This window comes from Hemiscyllium ocellatum, chromosome 21 (assembly GCF_020745735.1).
Source record: "Hemiscyllium ocellatum isolate sHemOce1 chromosome 21, sHemOce1.pat.X.cur, whole genome shotgun sequence".
NCBI lineage: Eukaryota > Metazoa > Chordata > Chondrichthyes > Orectolobiformes > Hemiscylliidae > Hemiscyllium > Hemiscyllium ocellatum.
In genome coordinates, this window is record NC_083421.1 from 58,948,873 (window position 1) to 58,968,228 (window position 19,356).

The 19,356-nt window shown below is 44.9% G+C and overlaps 1 protein-coding gene across 2 annotated transcripts in view; it reads right to left on the reverse strand.

Moving 5' to 3' along the window:
* lhx3 (LIM homeobox 3) overlaps positions 1-19,356 on the reverse strand; it is a 159,985-nt gene that overhangs the window by 48,012 nt on the left and 92,617 nt on the right. The window contains exons 1-2 of one of the 2 annotated variants that reach the window (XM_060841547.1): positions 8,143-8,233; positions 1,030-1,201 (exon numbers count right to left, since the gene is read on the reverse strand). In XM_060841547.1, the coding sequence (XP_060697530.1) occupies positions 1,030-1,201; positions 8,143-8,233 (263 nt within the window). Of the gene's footprint in view, positions 1-1,029; positions 1,202-8,142; positions 8,234-19,356 lie in introns of those variants that run through there. The other variant, XM_060841545.1, reaches the window with a different exon arrangement.

The following is a 19,356-nucleotide window of genomic DNA, read 5'->3' on the forward strand; positions in this document are numbered from 1 at the left end:
TCAATTAATTTAAAGAAGTCTGAAATTAACGGACTAAAGCAACAGACCGAGGATCTAAGCAGAGGATGCTGGAAATATAGTATTCTACTGAAACATCCTTACCCTGGAAACATGGACTCTGCCTCACTCTCCTCAAAGCTTGGCAAACCTGCAGAGCATTTCCAGCATTTCCTTTCTCATTTAGGAATGCCCTGAATTTTATGTTTGAAACGGCGTCTTTGAATTTTTGATAATCTGTCTGGAAAATCTCATTTCGATTGCTGTATATGTGTAAGTTTGGGAAGCTGCTATTCTTTCCTGTTGGCCTTAGCCTGAGATAGAGATGCTTTTACCGTTTTCTATTCATGTTCGACGCTTGTGTGTTTGCATCCTTGTATGTACTTGCGTCTCTGTGTGTGTGTTTGTGTGTGTCTATGTGTGTGTGTTTGTACCTGATCATATCTGAATGTGCTTGTGTCTGTGTGACTAAGTATTTGTTTGTGTGTGTTTGTGTCTGTGTGTCTAAGTGTTTGTATGTGTGTTTGTACCTGTGGAGGCCTGAATGTGTTTGTATCTGTGAGTAAATGCGCTTGTGTGTTTGTATCCGTGTCTCAGTGTGTTCGTATCTGTATGTGCATCCGTGTCTTAGAATGTTTGTCTCTGTATATGTGTGTGTGTTTGTATCTGTATGTCTGAGTGTGTTTGTATCCGTGTGCCTGAATGTGTTAGTTTGTGTGCGTCTGCATCCATATGTGTATCTGCATAGGTTGCATCTGTATGTGTGAGTATCTTTGAGTGACTGTGTGTGTTTGTGAGCCTGTGTTTATGTGTGAGTGAACGCATGTAATTCTGCATATGCCCGAGTGTGCATGTGGCTGCAAGTCTGGGTGCTTGTGAGTGAATGTGCGTGTTATATACACATGAACGAAAGTGCGTGAATATGTGTGTTTGTGTACGTGATTGGGAGAGGATGAGTGAGTGAATGTGTGCGAACATGTTTGTGTGTGAGAGTGCGTGCGTGTGACATGGTGCCAGATAAATCGTACTTACTTGAAGAAATCCTCCTTGCAGTAAACGCTATCTCCTCGGCTGTAGCATTTCTCCGTCAGTTGTTTTTGACAGTCGCCGCATTTTAAGCACTTGCTGTGCCAGTGACGGTCCAGGACCTTCAGGATAAACCTGTCCACGATGTGTTGATTGCAGCCGGCGCACAGCGGGATATCTGCACACACAACACGCTCTGTTTAATGCAGGCAAATCACACCGCCAACATTGTACAACATTCACATTTAAAGCAAATGCCTTCAGAAAACTATGAATTCTGCAAACAACCGTGATACTTCGGCACTAATAACGACGAAATTCCGGACCCCTGACCGACACTGTAAACGAGGCAACGAATTATACAAAATGCAATCGAAATAGGCATATAATTTCTGAGTAACATGTATCACTCGGTTAAATTCAATGAATATTAAAATGCAGAGTTGCAGAGTTGAAACATGTGAACTCGATCAATCGCAGACCCTTATTACAAACACTGGGGTCGTGTGGCTTCAGATTGAGGAGACTGTGGTAATTTATTTTGATTAAGAAACGGAACTTGCCGATCAAAGTTAGGTTGCAGAGTTGACATCCCATATCCACACTGGCAAAGATGCCATAAAGACGCGTCTCAGTCACACAGACTTCGGCCACAGAAACGTGCAAGTACGGCTCTAAACAAAATGCTGTTATTTTAAAATATTCACTGATTTGCGGATTGCAGATGAATCTGCTGGACTGCAAAAGGAGATGGAGGTTGGATGCGTGCGGAGAACTGAGCTTCCAACATATAAATGCAAATCTGGTGGCGGTCTCATTTAGATCTGACCCCTCCCTGGTCTAACAGAAAGACGGAAATCAAAGCAAAACCTTACGCTGCATTTTGATCTTCAAGACCTTTGAAGGAATCGGGCGCAATCCAATGATCCGTTCTGACGAAGGGTTACTGGATTCGAAATATTAAATTTGTTTTCTCTCTCCACAGATGCTCCCAGACCTACCGAGTTTCTCCAGCACTTTCTGCCTATGTTTCAAACAGGAGCAGCTTGGCTCTCAACGGGACTGGAGATGGTTGGGGATGTTGTGACGGTGGGGTGGGAGGGGTGGATTGGAGAAAGAGGCTGGTGGGGTTGGTGGGAGCGGGCTAAGTTAAAGGAGGGAGGGGAGGAATAACAGCAACCCCGTGTGTCCACCAGCCCAGCTCTCCGCCCAAGTGAAGTACAGGTCCAGGTGCAGTCCTCACACCAACCTACTCCATGAAGGGAGATTCTGAGAGGAATCCCTTGAAGGAGAACCTGAGCTCATTGGTTATCCAAAAAAAACCCCAACCCCGGGCAGGTGGGTCAGGGACCACTGGAGTGTGACAGCCTCTGGGAGCTGCCAGTTCAGCAAAGGGGAAAAACCAACGAAGTAGGCCGCACCTTCCCCAACGTAATGTTGACTCCACCTCACTTCCAGCACCTTGACTACCAGGGCCCTATCAAAAGGGAAAGCGAGAACTATGGCCAGTTCGGGTTCTGTGTTGGTGAATCTTCCCCAGCTCCAGGTCCATATCCCTCGTACAATTTCCACAGGGACATGCAAAATAGCTATATATTCAACACTTTAATCATAATAATATATAATGGTCTATAATATATATAATTAGGAATACATAATACAATAAATGATATAGGAATTAAAGTGTTTAATGTGTATAATATATAAATACAATATATAATTATAGATTTATATATTGAGCGCTTTAATTCTTTCCCATTTCAACAACAACTTGGTTCCCTGTCTCCTACTTTCAGATTACATCTACATTTATCGGCAATATCCGAATATTTATCATTTTTTTTCTATTTAGTTTTGGAACGACGTACCTTCGAGATTTTAGAAGTTAAACGACAATGCACAGTATCTGGCCTCCCGTCGTTCAGATGGATATAAAGATTTGACCTGCTATTGCTTTCCTACTTTTACTTGTTTTGGGGGGAGAGCAGGGTTTATTTAAACGACACTGCGGAAGGTTTTGCATACGATTGGAGTCAGAGATCAGTAATACTGAGGGAAGGCCTGGTGAGGTTCAGTAAAAGTAAATGTGATTTCCAGAGCATATCTGTAAGCAACATTTAAAGCCGCTTCATCAGAGCAGGCAAGGTCCATACACCGACAATTTCAATCCAATCCCTATGCATTTACGACACAGCTCCCACTACAACTGCATCGGCGTGTAAAGAACTGAGCTGTTGACCGTGATAGGAATTAGACGGTGTTTAAAATCTACAACGCAATTCACAATCTGGGAGCACTGCTTCTACCGCATTAAGAAATATAGCAGGGTTGGCTGTGCATCGGGGCTATTTTCCTAAACCTTGGGATATCTTAAACCCTGGCTATATTGTTTTTGGAAAAGTTAGAAGCTGTCTATGTATAGATGTGTGGGCGCTTTTATTGCAAAATTAATCTCCCTGGTATCGTTAATCCCCTGTTAACAAGACAAAACATTTACGAAAAAAATAAACGGTTTATAAAGAGCGTTACGTAAAATTATTTAATCAATTGATCTTTCTAATCAGTACATTGATGTTTGGAAGAATAGAACGAGGGAGAGAACCATCTGAGATAATAAATAAAGAACTGAGGACGCTGCAGACCTGAAACTAACAAAAAACAACAGAAATCGCTGGAGAAACTCGGCTGCATCTGTGGAGGGAGGCAAAGAGTTAACGTTTCAGGTCTAGTAACCCTTCTTCATAACTGAGACAAAGCCGCTGGATCCGAAACGTTAATTCTGCTTTCTTTCTCCACAGATGCTGCCAACCCTGCTGAGTTTTTCCAACAATTTCTGTTTTTTGTTTCTGATTTACAGCATCCGGAGTAATTTCGTTTTGTTTTTTTTAGAAAAAAAATCCTACGGTCTTAGTTGTCACTGCAATAAAACGAGCGTTCGTTGACTTCTGTAGGTAGCGGATAGAAATGGAGAGGTCTAGGAAGGGGAGGGAGGAGTCTGAGGCGGTCCAGGTAAATTTGAGGTCGCGGTGGAAGGTGTTGGTAAAGTGGATGTACTGTTCAACCTCCTCGTGGGAGCACGGGGTAGCGCCGATACGGTCATCGATGTAGCGGAGGAAAAGGTGGGGGGTGGTGCCAGTGTAGGGGAAAATGGACTGTTCCACATATCCGACGAAGAGGCAGACATAGCTGGGGCCCATGCGGGTACCCATGACTACTCCTTTGGTTTGGAGGAAGTGGGAGGATTGGAAAGAGAAGTTGTTCAGAGTAAGGACCAGTTCAGCCCTCACTCGATTCGTTGACTTCTGTCTAGTTTGCTGGGGGGGGGGGGGGGGGGGGGGCGGGGGGAGAGAAAATAAAGCTTCTACCGCAGGGAACAAATGACCTACGGCCCATCGTAACGGTGTTGCATATCAAACATCTAACTACTCTAATTCAGTTTCTGTCATCGAAGGCCCGTAGACCTGCAAATATTTTCCCAATCAGCCTGTTCAGAAATGTTATGAAACAACTTTAGAGCAGGTGGGACTTGAATCCAGGCTTCCTGGCTCAGAGACAGGGACACTACCACTGCGCTATGGTAGCCCGGTAGCCTTGCATGACATGGCGATTCAAGTGTTCAACAAAATACAGAAACATTATGAAGGCTCCTCTCTCTACACCTTTTTAAGGAGGTGCGCTGCAGGTGAAAACATATTTCCTCAAATCCCCTCTAAACATCCTGCTCCTTATGTTAAAACTGTGTCCAGAGTTATTGACCACTCCACTAAGGAGTGGAATGGTCAACTCCTTAGTCAAATTAGGCCAACTAAGGTCAACTCAGTCTGACCTTTCCACTCCAACTCGATTTTAAGGAAATAAATGTGTGAAAACCAGATCGTTAAGATCTGGCCCCTCTCCAGCCTAACTGAAAAAAAATGAAATCAAATCACAACCGTACGTTGCACGGTGACCATTAGAGCGAATCGGGCGGGATCCAATGAATGGTGACTTCCGGTATGAACGGTTGGGTCGGCAGCCCACCTAATTATATTGGGGGAGGGATGTGCGTGTTTTTTTTAAAGTAGTGGTGGGATATTGGCAGCTGGTGGACTCAGAGAAAAGTGAGGGGAAACAGCAAAGCTAACATCATACCTAGACCAACTCAGTTATCCTAGCCAAGAAAATGGTCCTTAAAGCATCCTTCCTAGAGGTACCCCCCTCCGCACATTAGCCTGGAAAGGGACATTCTTGCAGTGCGAGGCTTCAGGGGGAGCCTGAGCTCATTTGACAGCAAAAAAATGTTAAAAACACAGGTGGGTCAAGGGTCACAAGAACATCCATCAGGAAGCGGAAGGCCACTTTTGCGCACTAACGTTAACTCTATTTCTGAGCACCTCGCCCATTGACAAACTGTACTCTCGGGGAAAGTATTCGTCTTCACGTCCCAAATGCAACGATTAGCTTAGCATTATCTCACCAACAGCCCCCACCCTATGCACACGCACCTACTGCTTTACTTCATTCTGCGGGTATGGTTTCGCCAGACGCCCTAGATACCCTAAGAATGTAGTGCTGGCTGCTGGATACAAATGAGTGATACGTCCGGCCACTTCAGCGGGTAGTTACCCAAACTGGTGTAGGACTGGAGTCACCAATAGGCCAGACCCGGGAAAGACGGTGGGTTTCCTTCCCTGACGAAGAGTCATCTGGGCTGGAAGCATTAGCTTGTTCTATCTCACTCTCTGGATCCTGCCTGACCCGCTGTCATCTCCAGCATTCGATGTTTTCAGCACAGATTCCAGCATCTGCAATAATTTGCTCCCAGCTTTCCCTATCTCCACAGCTTTAATGAAGTACTTGATTTCTAGACCATTTCCATCCTCACTTTCACCGTCAAATTTCACCAAGAAACACCCATTAACTCAACTGAAATTTGCAAACATCTAAAGTGGGATTTGGATTCCTATTATTAACCGAACTCCAGCATCAATACTGCAGAAATCAGCTCATGAAGAGATGGACTGGGGGTGTCTTATGGTGCAGGGAGTCCTGTCTCTATTTCTAAAGCTAGATACTGCGGGTTCGGGTCCCAATTCAGGGCTTAATCATCCAATAGCCCACTCTGGTAGCCTCGGCAAACATGGGACCAATCCCTAAGTAATGCAGCAGGAACCTGTCTCCCAGCGACATCCCATAGCCGTCACCAGGACAGCGAAGATCACAGTGGGAGATCCAGAACACGCGCCTGCTTATGTGGGTCCGCTCACTCGATAAATCGAAATCCTGTGTTTGAAATGAGGTGATACAGGAGTCACGTTGAAACTGCCCTGTCGGGAACTGCAGTCAGATCAACCGCGCACTAATCCCTCAAATTACTGCTGGAACTTTGAAGCGACAGAGTTTTGCTTTAAACAGTGAAATATAGATCTTTTCTACAGAGTGAAACAGAACACGAAAGGAGTACGCGCAATAATTTCCATGGTTAAATATAGCAGTAGGTTGTCGATGGTTTGGTATTCTCACGTTGTGGAGAAAGTGAGGTCTGCAGATGCTGGAGATCAGAGCTGAAAATGTGTTGGTGGAAAAGCGCAGCAGGTCAGGCAGCATCCAAGGAGCAGGAGAGTCGACGTTTCGGGCATAAGCCCTTCCTCAGGTTGTAACTTGCCCCAGTTAAAGTAGTCAGTCCGCTGTTCAACTGGTCCTCAGATTATTATGCAATTCTTATTTTTCATCTTAGTCGTTCTGTAATTACTTTAAACTGCAATTATCTCTAGAGCTCTATACGAAATGTATCTATATATAGAATGAAAATGTCACTGATGAATCAGGTAATATTTAGTGCTCAATACTTCCCTGCTTACCTGGGACAGATGTCGGCCAGAAGGTGAGACGCAAATTCCCAGTTTTTGTTATGCTTCCTGCACGCTCCTGGATTAATCCTGGGTTAGAACTGGTTTCGGTTCAAACTGCAAACTCCCTGTGAACTGAAAAAGGTTCCCCATTCGCCAAATCACACTTCTTCACGTCGCGGAAAGAAAGCGGCGCTTTTGTATGAAGTTTGCGTTCTTTGCTAATGCATAGCGATGGACAAGCAGTTTACACGGACTGTAAATGGACTGTAGCGGCAAACTGACATTAAATATACACCGGTGTGAGCATTTTGCATTTCTTTTCATCAGCTAGTTCCTTTTATATATTAGCATCGTGCGGACATACCCGCAGTCAGGAGAATTTGTGAAGCTCCTTAATAGTCCCTCTTCGCATTAACTTACCCTGTCCCCATGTGCATCTCGTTACTCTAACACAGCATTTTTTTAAAAAGAAAACACAGCTACCTTTGAATATTAGTCCATTCGCGGTCTCTCCCGCTGCAATCACAATGTGGGAATGAAAAATGTTTCTAAAAATTGCAATCCCATTATTAAATGCGGTGGGGAGAAGGAAGATTGGGGGAGATGAGGTATATATCCGGTTAGTGACATTCTCATGTCCCTAATCCGCTGCCAATTTTAACAAGAACGCGATGTGATACTGAAATAAGAAGCAAGGCCTCCTGATAGATAACTCTATACACGCGGGATCTCACATTCCCCAAATAATTTAAATTTGAAAAAAAACACAGGTTGTTGCATTGAATTAACCGCTTGGCGCAATTATAAGCAAAGGCTTATATTTCCGGATAGCAGCCGTTTAAAATAACCCACAAACTCCCAACCCACTCACTGCGGTGGTATTCCTAAAGCAAATCGGACCATCAGACCAGGCGGCAATAGAACGGAATCTCTGCCGCGAATTTAAAGACTTGAACAGAGTTAGCCGGCTGTTGGGAGAGGTTTATCGTTAATTCCGCGCCTGATGTAATTAAAGTCTGCACGTTTTTCAAATGGAAATGCCATCTAATTAGTTAATTGACTAGTTATAAGAGTTGACCTGCATTGGTTGACACGCATCTGTTTACAGTGAAATCCTCTTTAGCTAAATTTTTGTTAGTGACTGGCCTTCGATACCAGACTCTTATATAACACTGCCTCCAAACCTCCGAGCGGAAAATACACCAGTAAGAGTCTGGAAGGGGCATGTTGGTTAGTTCAGATCATCACAACAGCCCTTGTTAGGAATAAGGTGAGTCGGACTCAGTACCTTTGCACAGATCATCATTCTGGGTCAGGGAGTCATATGGCGCCTCCGAGTTGGACTTCTCCCCCGGCTTCAGTCCACGGGCAGCACACATCCCTGCCCCAAAGTCGAAGTCAACTCCTGTTGCGTTTGGAAAGGACTCCCCCCGACCTTCAATGTTTATCCGGGTTAACTTTTTTAAAGTGATGGTTTGGGATGTCAGACCTAATGCATGTGCAGAGCTCGCCCATTGAACAACGATCCCAGAGGCGCTGGCAGGGCCGATGTGTTACTGGCTGGGCAGACCAAGCGGGGCTGCTACATTGCGTGTACGGCACACACACACACACACACACACACAAACTAAAATAGTCACACGGACGATCTCACACACACACAGAGAAAAAAACACACTGGAGTAGTCACACACGATCCCACATAAACACACAGAAACAGTCACCTACACGGACAGACAACAACTAATACACAGACGGTCACACACTCGGTCAGTAACTCCAGTGACTGTAAGGTACAATCAAAGGCAAAGATCTGATCCGGCTCCTCTATCCTGGAGTCTGCTCAAGAGTGGAAAGTTGCGGTGAGGTGAGAGGGCAGGAACAAATTGCAGCATCTGTGCCCAGGCGAGAAATAAGCCGGTACTTTTCCCAGCTACAGTTTTAAGGCTTTTGTCCGCATTACACATTATAAGGTGACCGGCAAAGTCTTGAACTTCTCTTCAATTTTTTTTGCCATTAAATGGTTTAATTTGTGCTCGACACGTTTAATTTTTTTTTACATAAAATGTACTTTAACTTGATTTTGTTCTGAAGTGGAACTTGAATCAAATTTGACCCTTAGGATTTAAAAAAAAACGTTGAAAATTGCCTATAAAGAAGCGGGCACCAAGGTTCGGTCCGGCGCTTGCAGTTGCTTGAACAACGGCGGAACCTGGTAAAGGCGGCTCGGGAAGGAGCAAGTGAAATTTAGCAATGTTGTTGGGCAAAATCCGCCGACAGATAATTAGGCAGACTGTCAATTCTCGCCCATGGATTTACACTTGCTCCTAGACTTTCTCTTGAAGATGGTTATATGAAAATAAATTACACTTTAATTTGTTTATGATTTATGGTATTTAATAATTATAATCATGTAATATACACACCAGGGGTTCGTGGGCATATTTATTAATTACACATTTATACAACTGTAATTGCATTAGTAGTGAGTATACGAATATAGGGTTTTGTTTGTATTTTTAAGTGCATTATTTGAATATGCTTTCGGAGCACTGAATTACACACACATTATTCTGTACGAGAAATCTCCCTTCTCCCCACTCTGTTTTAGTTCTTTATTCCGTTTGAAGGCAGAACCGAAAGACAGTTCCAGGAAACTATCGACGCGGTTTGGTAATATCGGTCTGGTGTTTCCCTGTCAGTGATTTCGTTTAATTTCAACTTCCTAATATATATACTGTACAATCTTTGAGGGCTGTGTCGGCGCCCCTTCCCTCTTTTGTTTTGACTTGGGCTACAATGCGACAAAATTCAACAGTCAACCTTAAACTGGGGTTTTAGAATGCTTCTGCATCCCAGAAAAAAAACCTTGGATTTGCAAAACTGTCACTCGAAATACAGGAAGAAATTACAGCCGATGCGGGAATCTTGTACTGGAAACAACACATGCTGGCGATCACAGCGGGCCAGGCAGCATCCATGGAGAGAGAGCGAGATAGCGTCTCCAGTCCAGATGACTCTGCATCAGAGCAGGTGAAGTGTGGCGGAGACAGCACTTATGCTATAGTTTGGGAGGGGTGCCACTACCCCCCACGCTTTCCAAACTATAGCATAAATACCGTCCCCTCCGCACTTCGGCTCTGATGCAGTCAGCTAGATTCAAATGTTCGCTTGATCTCTGTCCAAGGATGTTGTCACTCAATAAGATCAGCGAGCGTTGGAGAAGGAACTGAGTGAGCGAAACCTCTGAACTGGTTCCCTCAGACATTTCTCCGTTAGATATTGGGATACACCTATTGCACCAGGGGGTAAACGGTCATCTGGTATACACATGTCATATACCAGAGGGTAAAAAATGAGGTCTGCAGATGCTGGAGATCACAGCTGCAAATGTGTTGCTGGTCAAAGCACAGCAGGCCAGGCAGCATCTCAGGAACATGATCATATAGTATAGATATATAGATCGGGATACGTGGTCATAAACTTTATGTTATACACCAGGGAAGCATGGTCTCATAGTATACACATGATAATACTCCAGGGTTACATGGACATATACTGTACATATGTAATGTACCAATGTACCAAGGATATATTGACATATGTATACACATGATAACATACCAAGGATACCGGCATCTCCAAATCATACCAGGGATACATTGACATATGGCAGGTACGTGCAATGCACCAGGGACGTATGGACATATTCACTATTTCTATAACGTCCACCTTATTGAGCACCAGGAGACACGTGCTTCAATTGGTTTGATGTAGTTTGCAATAAAGTGTTTGCAAATACTGCTTGTTAGAAGCAACGGTGTCCAGCGCATCAGAGACAACATCTATTCAGCTAAGTGTATGAGTAAATTATCTCTGCTAAATATATCGATCAAATATCAAATTAAAGGTTCATTTAAGGAAAAATGGATAACAATTAACACGTGAGGATTATGTAACGAAGCCACGTAGAAGACATCAGTCCCCGGGATATTATACACAGAAGAGATTCTGTCTCCTGTTAATGCTGAATACTCACCCGATGCACCTTTTCCCGTCTCAGGTTATCACTCAGAGAATATTCTCGACGTTTTCTGAGCAAAAATGCACCAGTTGAAAACACTGGGCTCGGTCCACAGCCTTTGCCCGCGCAACACAAGCGGTCGCTGTCGGTCGCCGCCGGGTCACTCGATTGGGAGACGGAGCTGTGAGCTCGGGCACCCCTCGCTTTATGAAATGTTGAAGCCCAGAAAGGGGCTGAATGTTACTAAATAGAACACGCTATCCTAAAACGCCTCATCTACTCGTTCCAGAGGTAAATAATGCTATATTTCCCAGGAATAAGGTGGGGTTGGGGGGTGGGAGGGGGAATGATCTGCCTGACCCACCGCCTCCCGTTTGTTTTTGGAACATCCTGCGCTCAATGAAATGTTAAGTAACACCCTGATAAATTTTATTGACGGTGATGTTTAAAACGGAGCGGTGCCTGGGGAAATCAGGCAGGAGTACTACTGATGTACCTCCTGATGAATTCAAAATCAATGTTCCATTTGTTTGTATTCCGGGAGCTTATCAAACACCTTTTTATCAAGCGAGGGGCGCTTCAGTCATATCTCTCCCTTAACTTTTTTAAAAAAGATATGAGTTTTTTTTTGTTTCTTTAAGTTCCCCTGGAAGGGCTCACGAAAACAGGGGTTGGTGGGCTGGGGGCCAGAACCTGGAGAGCAAACCAGGCGCAGTGGCGATGTGATGGGCGAGAATAGTGGGGGCGGAGGAGGGGGCATGGGGAGGGAGGGAGTGGACTGGGTGGGGGGACGGGGAGAACAGTCTGATCCACCATCTTCTCTTTCAGAGAGAGGAGAGCTAATGGGGGACGGGTTGTGTGGGGCTAATTTGTTTGTTAAAGTTGGCCAGCAGCTGTAAATTCAACATCAAATCCTTCCCTGGGTTGGACGGTAATGATTATTCTAAGACCTTTACGGGCGAGATGATTATCCTGCTCCCAAGAAGCGCGCAAGGAAGGCAAATGGAGCACCCGGGTGCAAGTTCAAGTCCAGTCAGCATTCGAGTCTGACTTTGACCCATCAGTTAGAAGGTAAGAAGGTTCGGATCTCTGAAGTCACCACCATTTTCCAGCTCGGCTGTATACACTTTTCTGAATTCTCATTGCGATTTTAACCTCATTTCGCGGGTTTCCTTTTCCAAACGATTTCTTGTTTCATCCCTGATCACAAGGGCTGGAAGTGACCATGACTCAACACGAGAAGATAAACGTTGTTTTCTTTTAGTTATAAGTTCAATAGGCGCTGCATCTATTGGCACTCGGTCACTGGCTGGGTCCAGAATTTCTTGCCCATCCCTAATCGCCCAGAGAGCCTTTAAAAGCAGATCACGTTGCAGTGGGTCTGGAGTCACATGTAGACCAAACTAGGTAACAAACCAAATGATGGTGTATCCACATCCCACATCCTGAGCCCGAGGCGCTGGGTGACCAGGCTAGTCTAGACGCTGATATGTCAACCCTCCCGTGATTAGCTAATGTATCACTGGCCGGTTAACAACCTCAATGAAATGCACTGATCAGTGGTTAGCACTGCTGCCTCACAGCGCCAGGGACCCAAGTTAGACACCACCCTCGGGCCACTGTCTATGTGGAGTTTGCACATTTTCCCCGGGTAGGAGTGGGTTTCCTCCCGCAGTCCGAAGATGGGCAGGTTAGGGTGGACTGGCCATGCTTGATTGCCCACGGTGTCCAGGGATGTGCAGGCTTAGATGGGTTAGCCATGAGAAGTGCAGTGTTACAGGGATATGGTAGAGAGGTTGGGTCTGGGTTGGATGCTTTTTTGGGGGGGGTAGGTGCAGGTTTGATGGGCCGAATGGCCTCTTCCCGCAGTATAGGGAGCCTTTGATTCTACGTTGGGTGGGTGGGGGGGGGGGGGGAACATGCCCTACAGTGCAGATTATATACACAACACGCTGTCACCCCCTACCCCAAGGGACATCTGGCTTTACCTCGAGGGCTTGTTTGGGCCGCTAACCCGTACTAGCCTCCTCCTGTGAGATGAGGGATGAGATAGGCCAAACAAAACAAAAAGGAATCTCATTCCCAAAGGACTGCCGGAGGAGATACTGTGTTGTAGGGAATGTGTGCCATGGTGGGGATACATTTACCACACCCCCTCTACCCCTCCAACCCCTGCGGCCCCTACAAACATTTGCCTTTTCTAGCGGTGCTGTCAGCAACCTCTGTCTGAATCACCGAGGAGCTCGGTAATAGACCGTGGGGTGAACTGAAAGCAGATTTTGGAGACGTGTCCCATTAGAGGTGGCTGGGGCTTTTTAATCTTGACCTTCCCTTTGTACTGATCCAGAATCATCTCAAGCACCAACTAATTAACCTCGAGAAATGGACCCAGACACCGGCCTACACAGTCTTGCTGTGCCCATGGGCGGGCATGGGCGGGCGGTAGAATTTCACTAACATTACTCGCTGCGCTTCCTTGTAGCCACTTCCCCCCCACGACCTTCATTTACCAAACCTCTCCATATCTCCCCCCCCCACAACTCGCCCCCTGCAACCACAAACACACTCACTTACACACACACACACACACACACATCCACCGCCCTCCCCCCACACACATATACAGCCACATACATTCACTCACACCCACACATACATTCACACATTCATCCACACCATACATTCACCAGCTATACATACACATTCACCCACATAAACACATATACACTCACATACACATTCACCCACATATTCACCAGCCCCACATACATATTCTGATGAAGGGCTTATGCTCGAAACGTCGAATTCTCTATTCCTGAGATGCTGCCTGGCCTGCTGTGCTTTGACCAGCAACACATTTGCAGCCACATACATATTCACCCACATATACACACACATTCACCCACATATTCATCAGCCCCACAGACATATTCACCCACATATACACATATACACCGACACACACATTCATCCACATACACCCACACATTCGCTCACACCCACATACTCACACATATATATACCTACACACACACAAACACACCCACACACACATATTCATCCACCCGCACACCCACACATTCACCCACACCCACGCATACTCACAAGCACACATACACGTTACTACACAGGCATATCCATACATACCCACACATATACAAAAACACATGTGGGTGTGTAAAGATGGATGTAGAGGGGTATGAAGGAGAGTGGAAGGAGGCAGCAGGGATCTCTGTGAATTCTCAATGCACTCTCCCATCCCCAAAAGCTGAAGAACTTGACAGGGGCAGTTCCATCAACGGCAGGAATCGAAACGTGGTTCCTTGGACAGACTAGAGCCTGAGTTGAGGAAACTCTCCAGCCCTTAATGCACCCTCCTTCCCCCTTCGTCCTACCTCCCTCCCACCTCCCCCACCCACCCCACCCCCACCTCCTGGTTAAAGCTTGTTTTGGGGAGACTAGGGAAAGCGAGCAAAGGCACAGACAGCCGGTTGGGATCTTGCTGTCTGGGGTTTACAGAAGAGTAGTCCAGGATGCTGACTATGAATGATGTGCCTGTACGGGCGGACTCAACCCAGACACGCGCTGTACATCTGTTGATACAATTTCCTATAACAATGCGCTTCATTACATATTCATAACGTGTGCTGCTTACAGGGAACGGGGGCGGGTGGGGAAGCGGGTGAAGTTACAATATATCTTGTTTTCTTCCCTAAAAAAAATTAACAAACAACATCTTGCCTTTACATTGGCAAGTGACTAAAATGACACACAACCGTGCGACCATGCAAATACTATGGTGAAATTTCTGAACGTATCAAATGTCCTGAAAAGTACACAACCTCATTCCACATTCATAGTGAAAGGGATAGCAGAAGGCTTTAATATTGAGTGTCAGATTACAACGGCGTTGGGAGGTTGTCTACGAAAGGCTGCGAGACTGTTTGAAACGCATGTAAAATGTGTCCTCATCCCCTGCCCCCCCCCCCCCGAATTAAAGTTAGAATTAGGTTTATTGTCAAGTACAGGGATACATGAGTACAGAGAAAAGTGTACAAAGTCGCCATTTCCGGCGCCATTTTAGGTACAGATACCTAGGTACAAAATATTAAGTACAAATTGGGAGAAAAAAAAATAAAGAAATAGAGGAAAAGGTGCAACATTACAGTCCTGAAGTTCTAAAGCAGGCAATCCATGCTCTATGCACTGACTGACATTTTAGGGATTTTAGTGTTGGACGGTGAGACACAACTGTGTCTCTGATCTGTCAGTTTGAGAAAAGGATGCGCTGCGGGGGTGGGGGAGGGGGTGAAATTGAGGGAAAGTGTTTGCTGAAAGAGACGTCAAATGGTGATGATTGAGAAACTCGTTTCTTCTTTCTTTCCTTTAAAAAAAAGGACAGTTCCAACAACATTTTCCAGGCAGTGCCATCTGAGTGCACTGGATTAATTAAGCAGCGAGACCCATCTTACCTGCACCGCCGTTGAACCGTGGGTGCTCTGTCGATTTCGGGCAGCCTGTAGGTCCAGGATGTTCCAGCAGCATTGCGCTTCGTACTACAGCAGAAATTTTCTTCATAAATAACAATTTGCAGAAATAAAAGAACCTAAAATAACCACAAGCAAAACAAAAATGAAAGGAAAACTGGGTATGGGGTGTATAAATCCCTTTTGCAAGGCAAGGAGAGATATTCGCGGGCCAGGGAGACGAAGCTACTGGTGTTTGTGAGAGGTCGAGTGGGGAATTCCTGGAATTAATACTGTCAGCTGATCTGGCCGTCGACTGTAGCCAATGCTGCTGCACATTGTGTTGCCTTGGGACTCAGAGGAAAGCTGGATAGACGCGTCGCCGGGGGTGGGGGTGGGGGTGTACATTTGTGTCCCCAAGTACAACTTGATCCACTTGTCAGTGTTTTGTTTTAAACAATACAGAAATTCAGACAGCACACCCCACCTCCCTCTCAAATTATCTCCGAATTAGTCAAACACGATTCCCTTCCATTGATAAAGAAACGCCACTTTGTGCATTTATGTGAATCCTTTAAACTTGTATTTCGACCTTGAATGAAACAAAAACAGAGCAACTAGACTAATGCTGTCCTACAACCTTTCCCGTCAGGCAGAAGAGGCAGAAGTTTGATCACAGGCACCAGCGGGTTCAGGGACATCTTCTTCCCTGCTGATGAATGGACTCTCTAACTTCAAATAGACTAGATTCCCTCCAGTGTGGGAAAAGGCTCTTCAGCCCAAGTCCACACCGACCCTCCGAAGAGCAGGATAAAAACAATGACTGCAGATGCTGGAAACCAGATTCTGGATTAGTGGTGCTGGAAGAGCACAGCAGTTCAGGCAGCATCCAAAGTGCAGCGAAATCGACGTTTCGGGCAAAAGCCCTTCATCAGGAATCAGTAACCCACCCAGACCCATTTCCCTCTGAATGATGCACCGAACACTATGGGCAATTTAACATGGCCTGAATTGGATTGTAGGGGGAAACTCACGCAGACACGGGGAGAATGTGCACACTCCACACAGACAGTCGCCCAAGGCTGGAATCGAACCTGGGTCCCTGGTACTGTGAGGCAGCTGTGCCAACCACTGTGCCACCGTGCCCTCCCCCACCCCCTTCAGAATGCTGATCTTGTTAATGTTGTTCTTGCCTCGCGCCAGGCCTGTGCAGTATAACCTGTATACCCCACTCTGTCCACGTTTCTTTTTACAGTCTATGATTCGGATGTCCTTCCTTACTATGATCTGCCCCTACGGCTGATAAACAAAGCTTTTCACTGTACTTAGGTACACGTGCCAATAAAACAAATAAATCAATCAAAACTTAACAAGTTTTTGAAGAGAAAGCATAGTTAACATCTGGACCCGAGTGACCCTTTTTGAGCGTTGGTTGTAGCTGATTTAAGGTGGTGTTTATGTTAAAGACAAAGGGTGGGGGAGTTAAATGGAGCCTTCGCAACTAATGGCATATGTACTTTTACACAACGTTGTTACATTTAAGTATAACCTTTCGGGTAAAATCTCTAGATAACGATTTTAGTGAAAGACATATCCCAGACCCGCGGAATTCTGCGGACGTTGTTATTAGCAACTTTATGTGGTAGGCATCTCCTTTAACGAGAGAAACAAAACCTTGCCAACTGCCCCTTGTCGGTATAGGAAGAAGGTATTTTCAGAATATCATTGTTATTTGAAGAGACCGAATGAAAAATGGTAAGAATTTAAAGGCAAACTGTTAATACATTTTCACTGACCGAAAGTAGCAGAAATTAGATATAAAGAGAAGGGCAAAGTATAAAGGGTGTGGCGGAGCGCTGGGCAGGGAGATTAATTGGAGGATGGGCCGAATAGCCGCTAACTATGCCATATGTTTAAATGTAAATGCGGCATTAACACCGAGAATTCCTGATTTATACTGACTGGGGCGAGCATGCGAAACTAGAAAAAAATCCTTTAAGTTAGAGCCTTTTTAACAAAATTAGATTCCCGGAGACTTTTAGGGATATCCCAAACCATAAGCTTATCTGCGCCCCGGCTATTTTTCGTTTTTTTTTAAAGCAGTTGCAGAATTCTTCCATTTTCCTGACACATTTTTCCTTTTACAAACACGGTGTTACAAGTATCCGATAGTTTTTTTTAGATTCTATATAAGAAACCATCAGGATTTACCTGCGGACACAGGGACAATGTTGCTACTTCTTAAACATTTCACTGGGATCAGTTGGAAAGAAATGGAACGAATTTAAGCAGGAACTCGGGGCAGCAATCTCGGGAACGGACAGGTTAGTCTCATCTGAAAAGACAAGTTAAATAAAACATGATCTACTTATGTGTTTGTGCTCCCGTTTATCTATCTATCTATCTATCTATCTATCTATCTATCTATCTATCTATCTATCTATCTATCTATCCATTTAACAATGCAACTGTGTATCATCCACCCGGCCATCCATCCATGTAACCATCTATAGGGGACGATGCCCAGTGGTAGTCTCATTGTACTATTGACCCAGATAATGTTCTGAGAGCCAGGTGCAAATCCTACCACGGCAGATGATGGAATTTGAATTCGATAAAAAAATTGGAAGCTAAAGTCCAATGATGGCCATTAATCCATTGACCATTGTTGGCTCGTTAATGTCCTTTCGGGAAGGAAGCTGCAATGTGGTTGACTCTGGGATGGGCCATGAATGCTGGCCCAGTCAGCGAACCCTCATCCCGTGAATGTTAGATTTAAAAAATCTATCGCAAGGTATCACGAACAAGAGAATATATTCTAAAATTCAGATAACACCTCTTCAAACAAAAACTGTAATATAATTCTGGATCTCACTTTGTGCTGGGCCAGAACCTGAGTAGAGTTGAGTTAATGGACTTGAGTGAGACCGGAAACAGCCACGGATCTGATTGAAGAGAGGAGCTGGTTCCGGGCGACATTATTCCTGATGCTCATAGCCCTCTGATTATAACATTTCTACTAATATTTTTTCAAAAACAAATTTTACATGTTTAGATTATTGGTTACATTTGTGAAAGACGCGAATGGCTGAGGAGTACACATATATTTTACCGCTCAACAAACCCCTCTTCTCCCCCAACAAGCACAGTTCGAATTGCTCACAAATGTTTATTTTATTTCCAAGCACTGAATTGCCCAACCTTAGGCAGGGCAATGTTAGTCAGTTCCCTGAGATAGTGTCAATGAAAATCTTTGTCACAAAGTCGATGTATTATACAAACGGTACTTTAGAACGCTCAAGTCACTTTTCGCAATGATGTGTTTTATTGTATTAAAAAAATGTGCGAGTCTTTTTACTGGATGCAGGGGGATTGCAATATATCACGAGCACGTAGTGACAAGATGAGAACATCACCCAGACCACTAACCTTAGCTGACATGAACTTAAATAAACGAAAATCGATATGACTTATTATCAATTTTCTGCACAGATTAGAATGGGAATGCGACCCGGACCATTATTATATCCTGCCTGCTCCGGGGAACAAAGCGATGTCTTTAACTTATGATTAGTTTAATTTGACCAGTTTGGAAAATAGACAGTTTTGTTTTTCATCATTACACCGGAAGAAGCTAAGACTGAGGTTGATTTAATTAAAAACGGCGTGTGGCGTCTGATGAATATATAATGGGGGTGGTGTGTGTGTTTGAGAGAGAGAGAGAGAGAGATAACTTGTACTGTCCACAAAACAAGTGTTCGGAAAGACAGAGGGGCTGGGCTATGAACTGGGCGAGCAGATAGGTCATCCTCAATAAGTGAGAGCAGATCGTTGGAATCCTTGGATAAAAACCAGCTTTCCACTGCAGTGTGCTGTCAGCCAGAGACCGAGGCATTTTGTAATAACGTCCAAACAAACCCTTAGATTCTGCACCGCAATGCCCCGGGCATGGCACAGTGCTCCCATTACACCACTGCGAGCAAAGCTGTAGAGTCTCGGAGGAGGTTGAAAC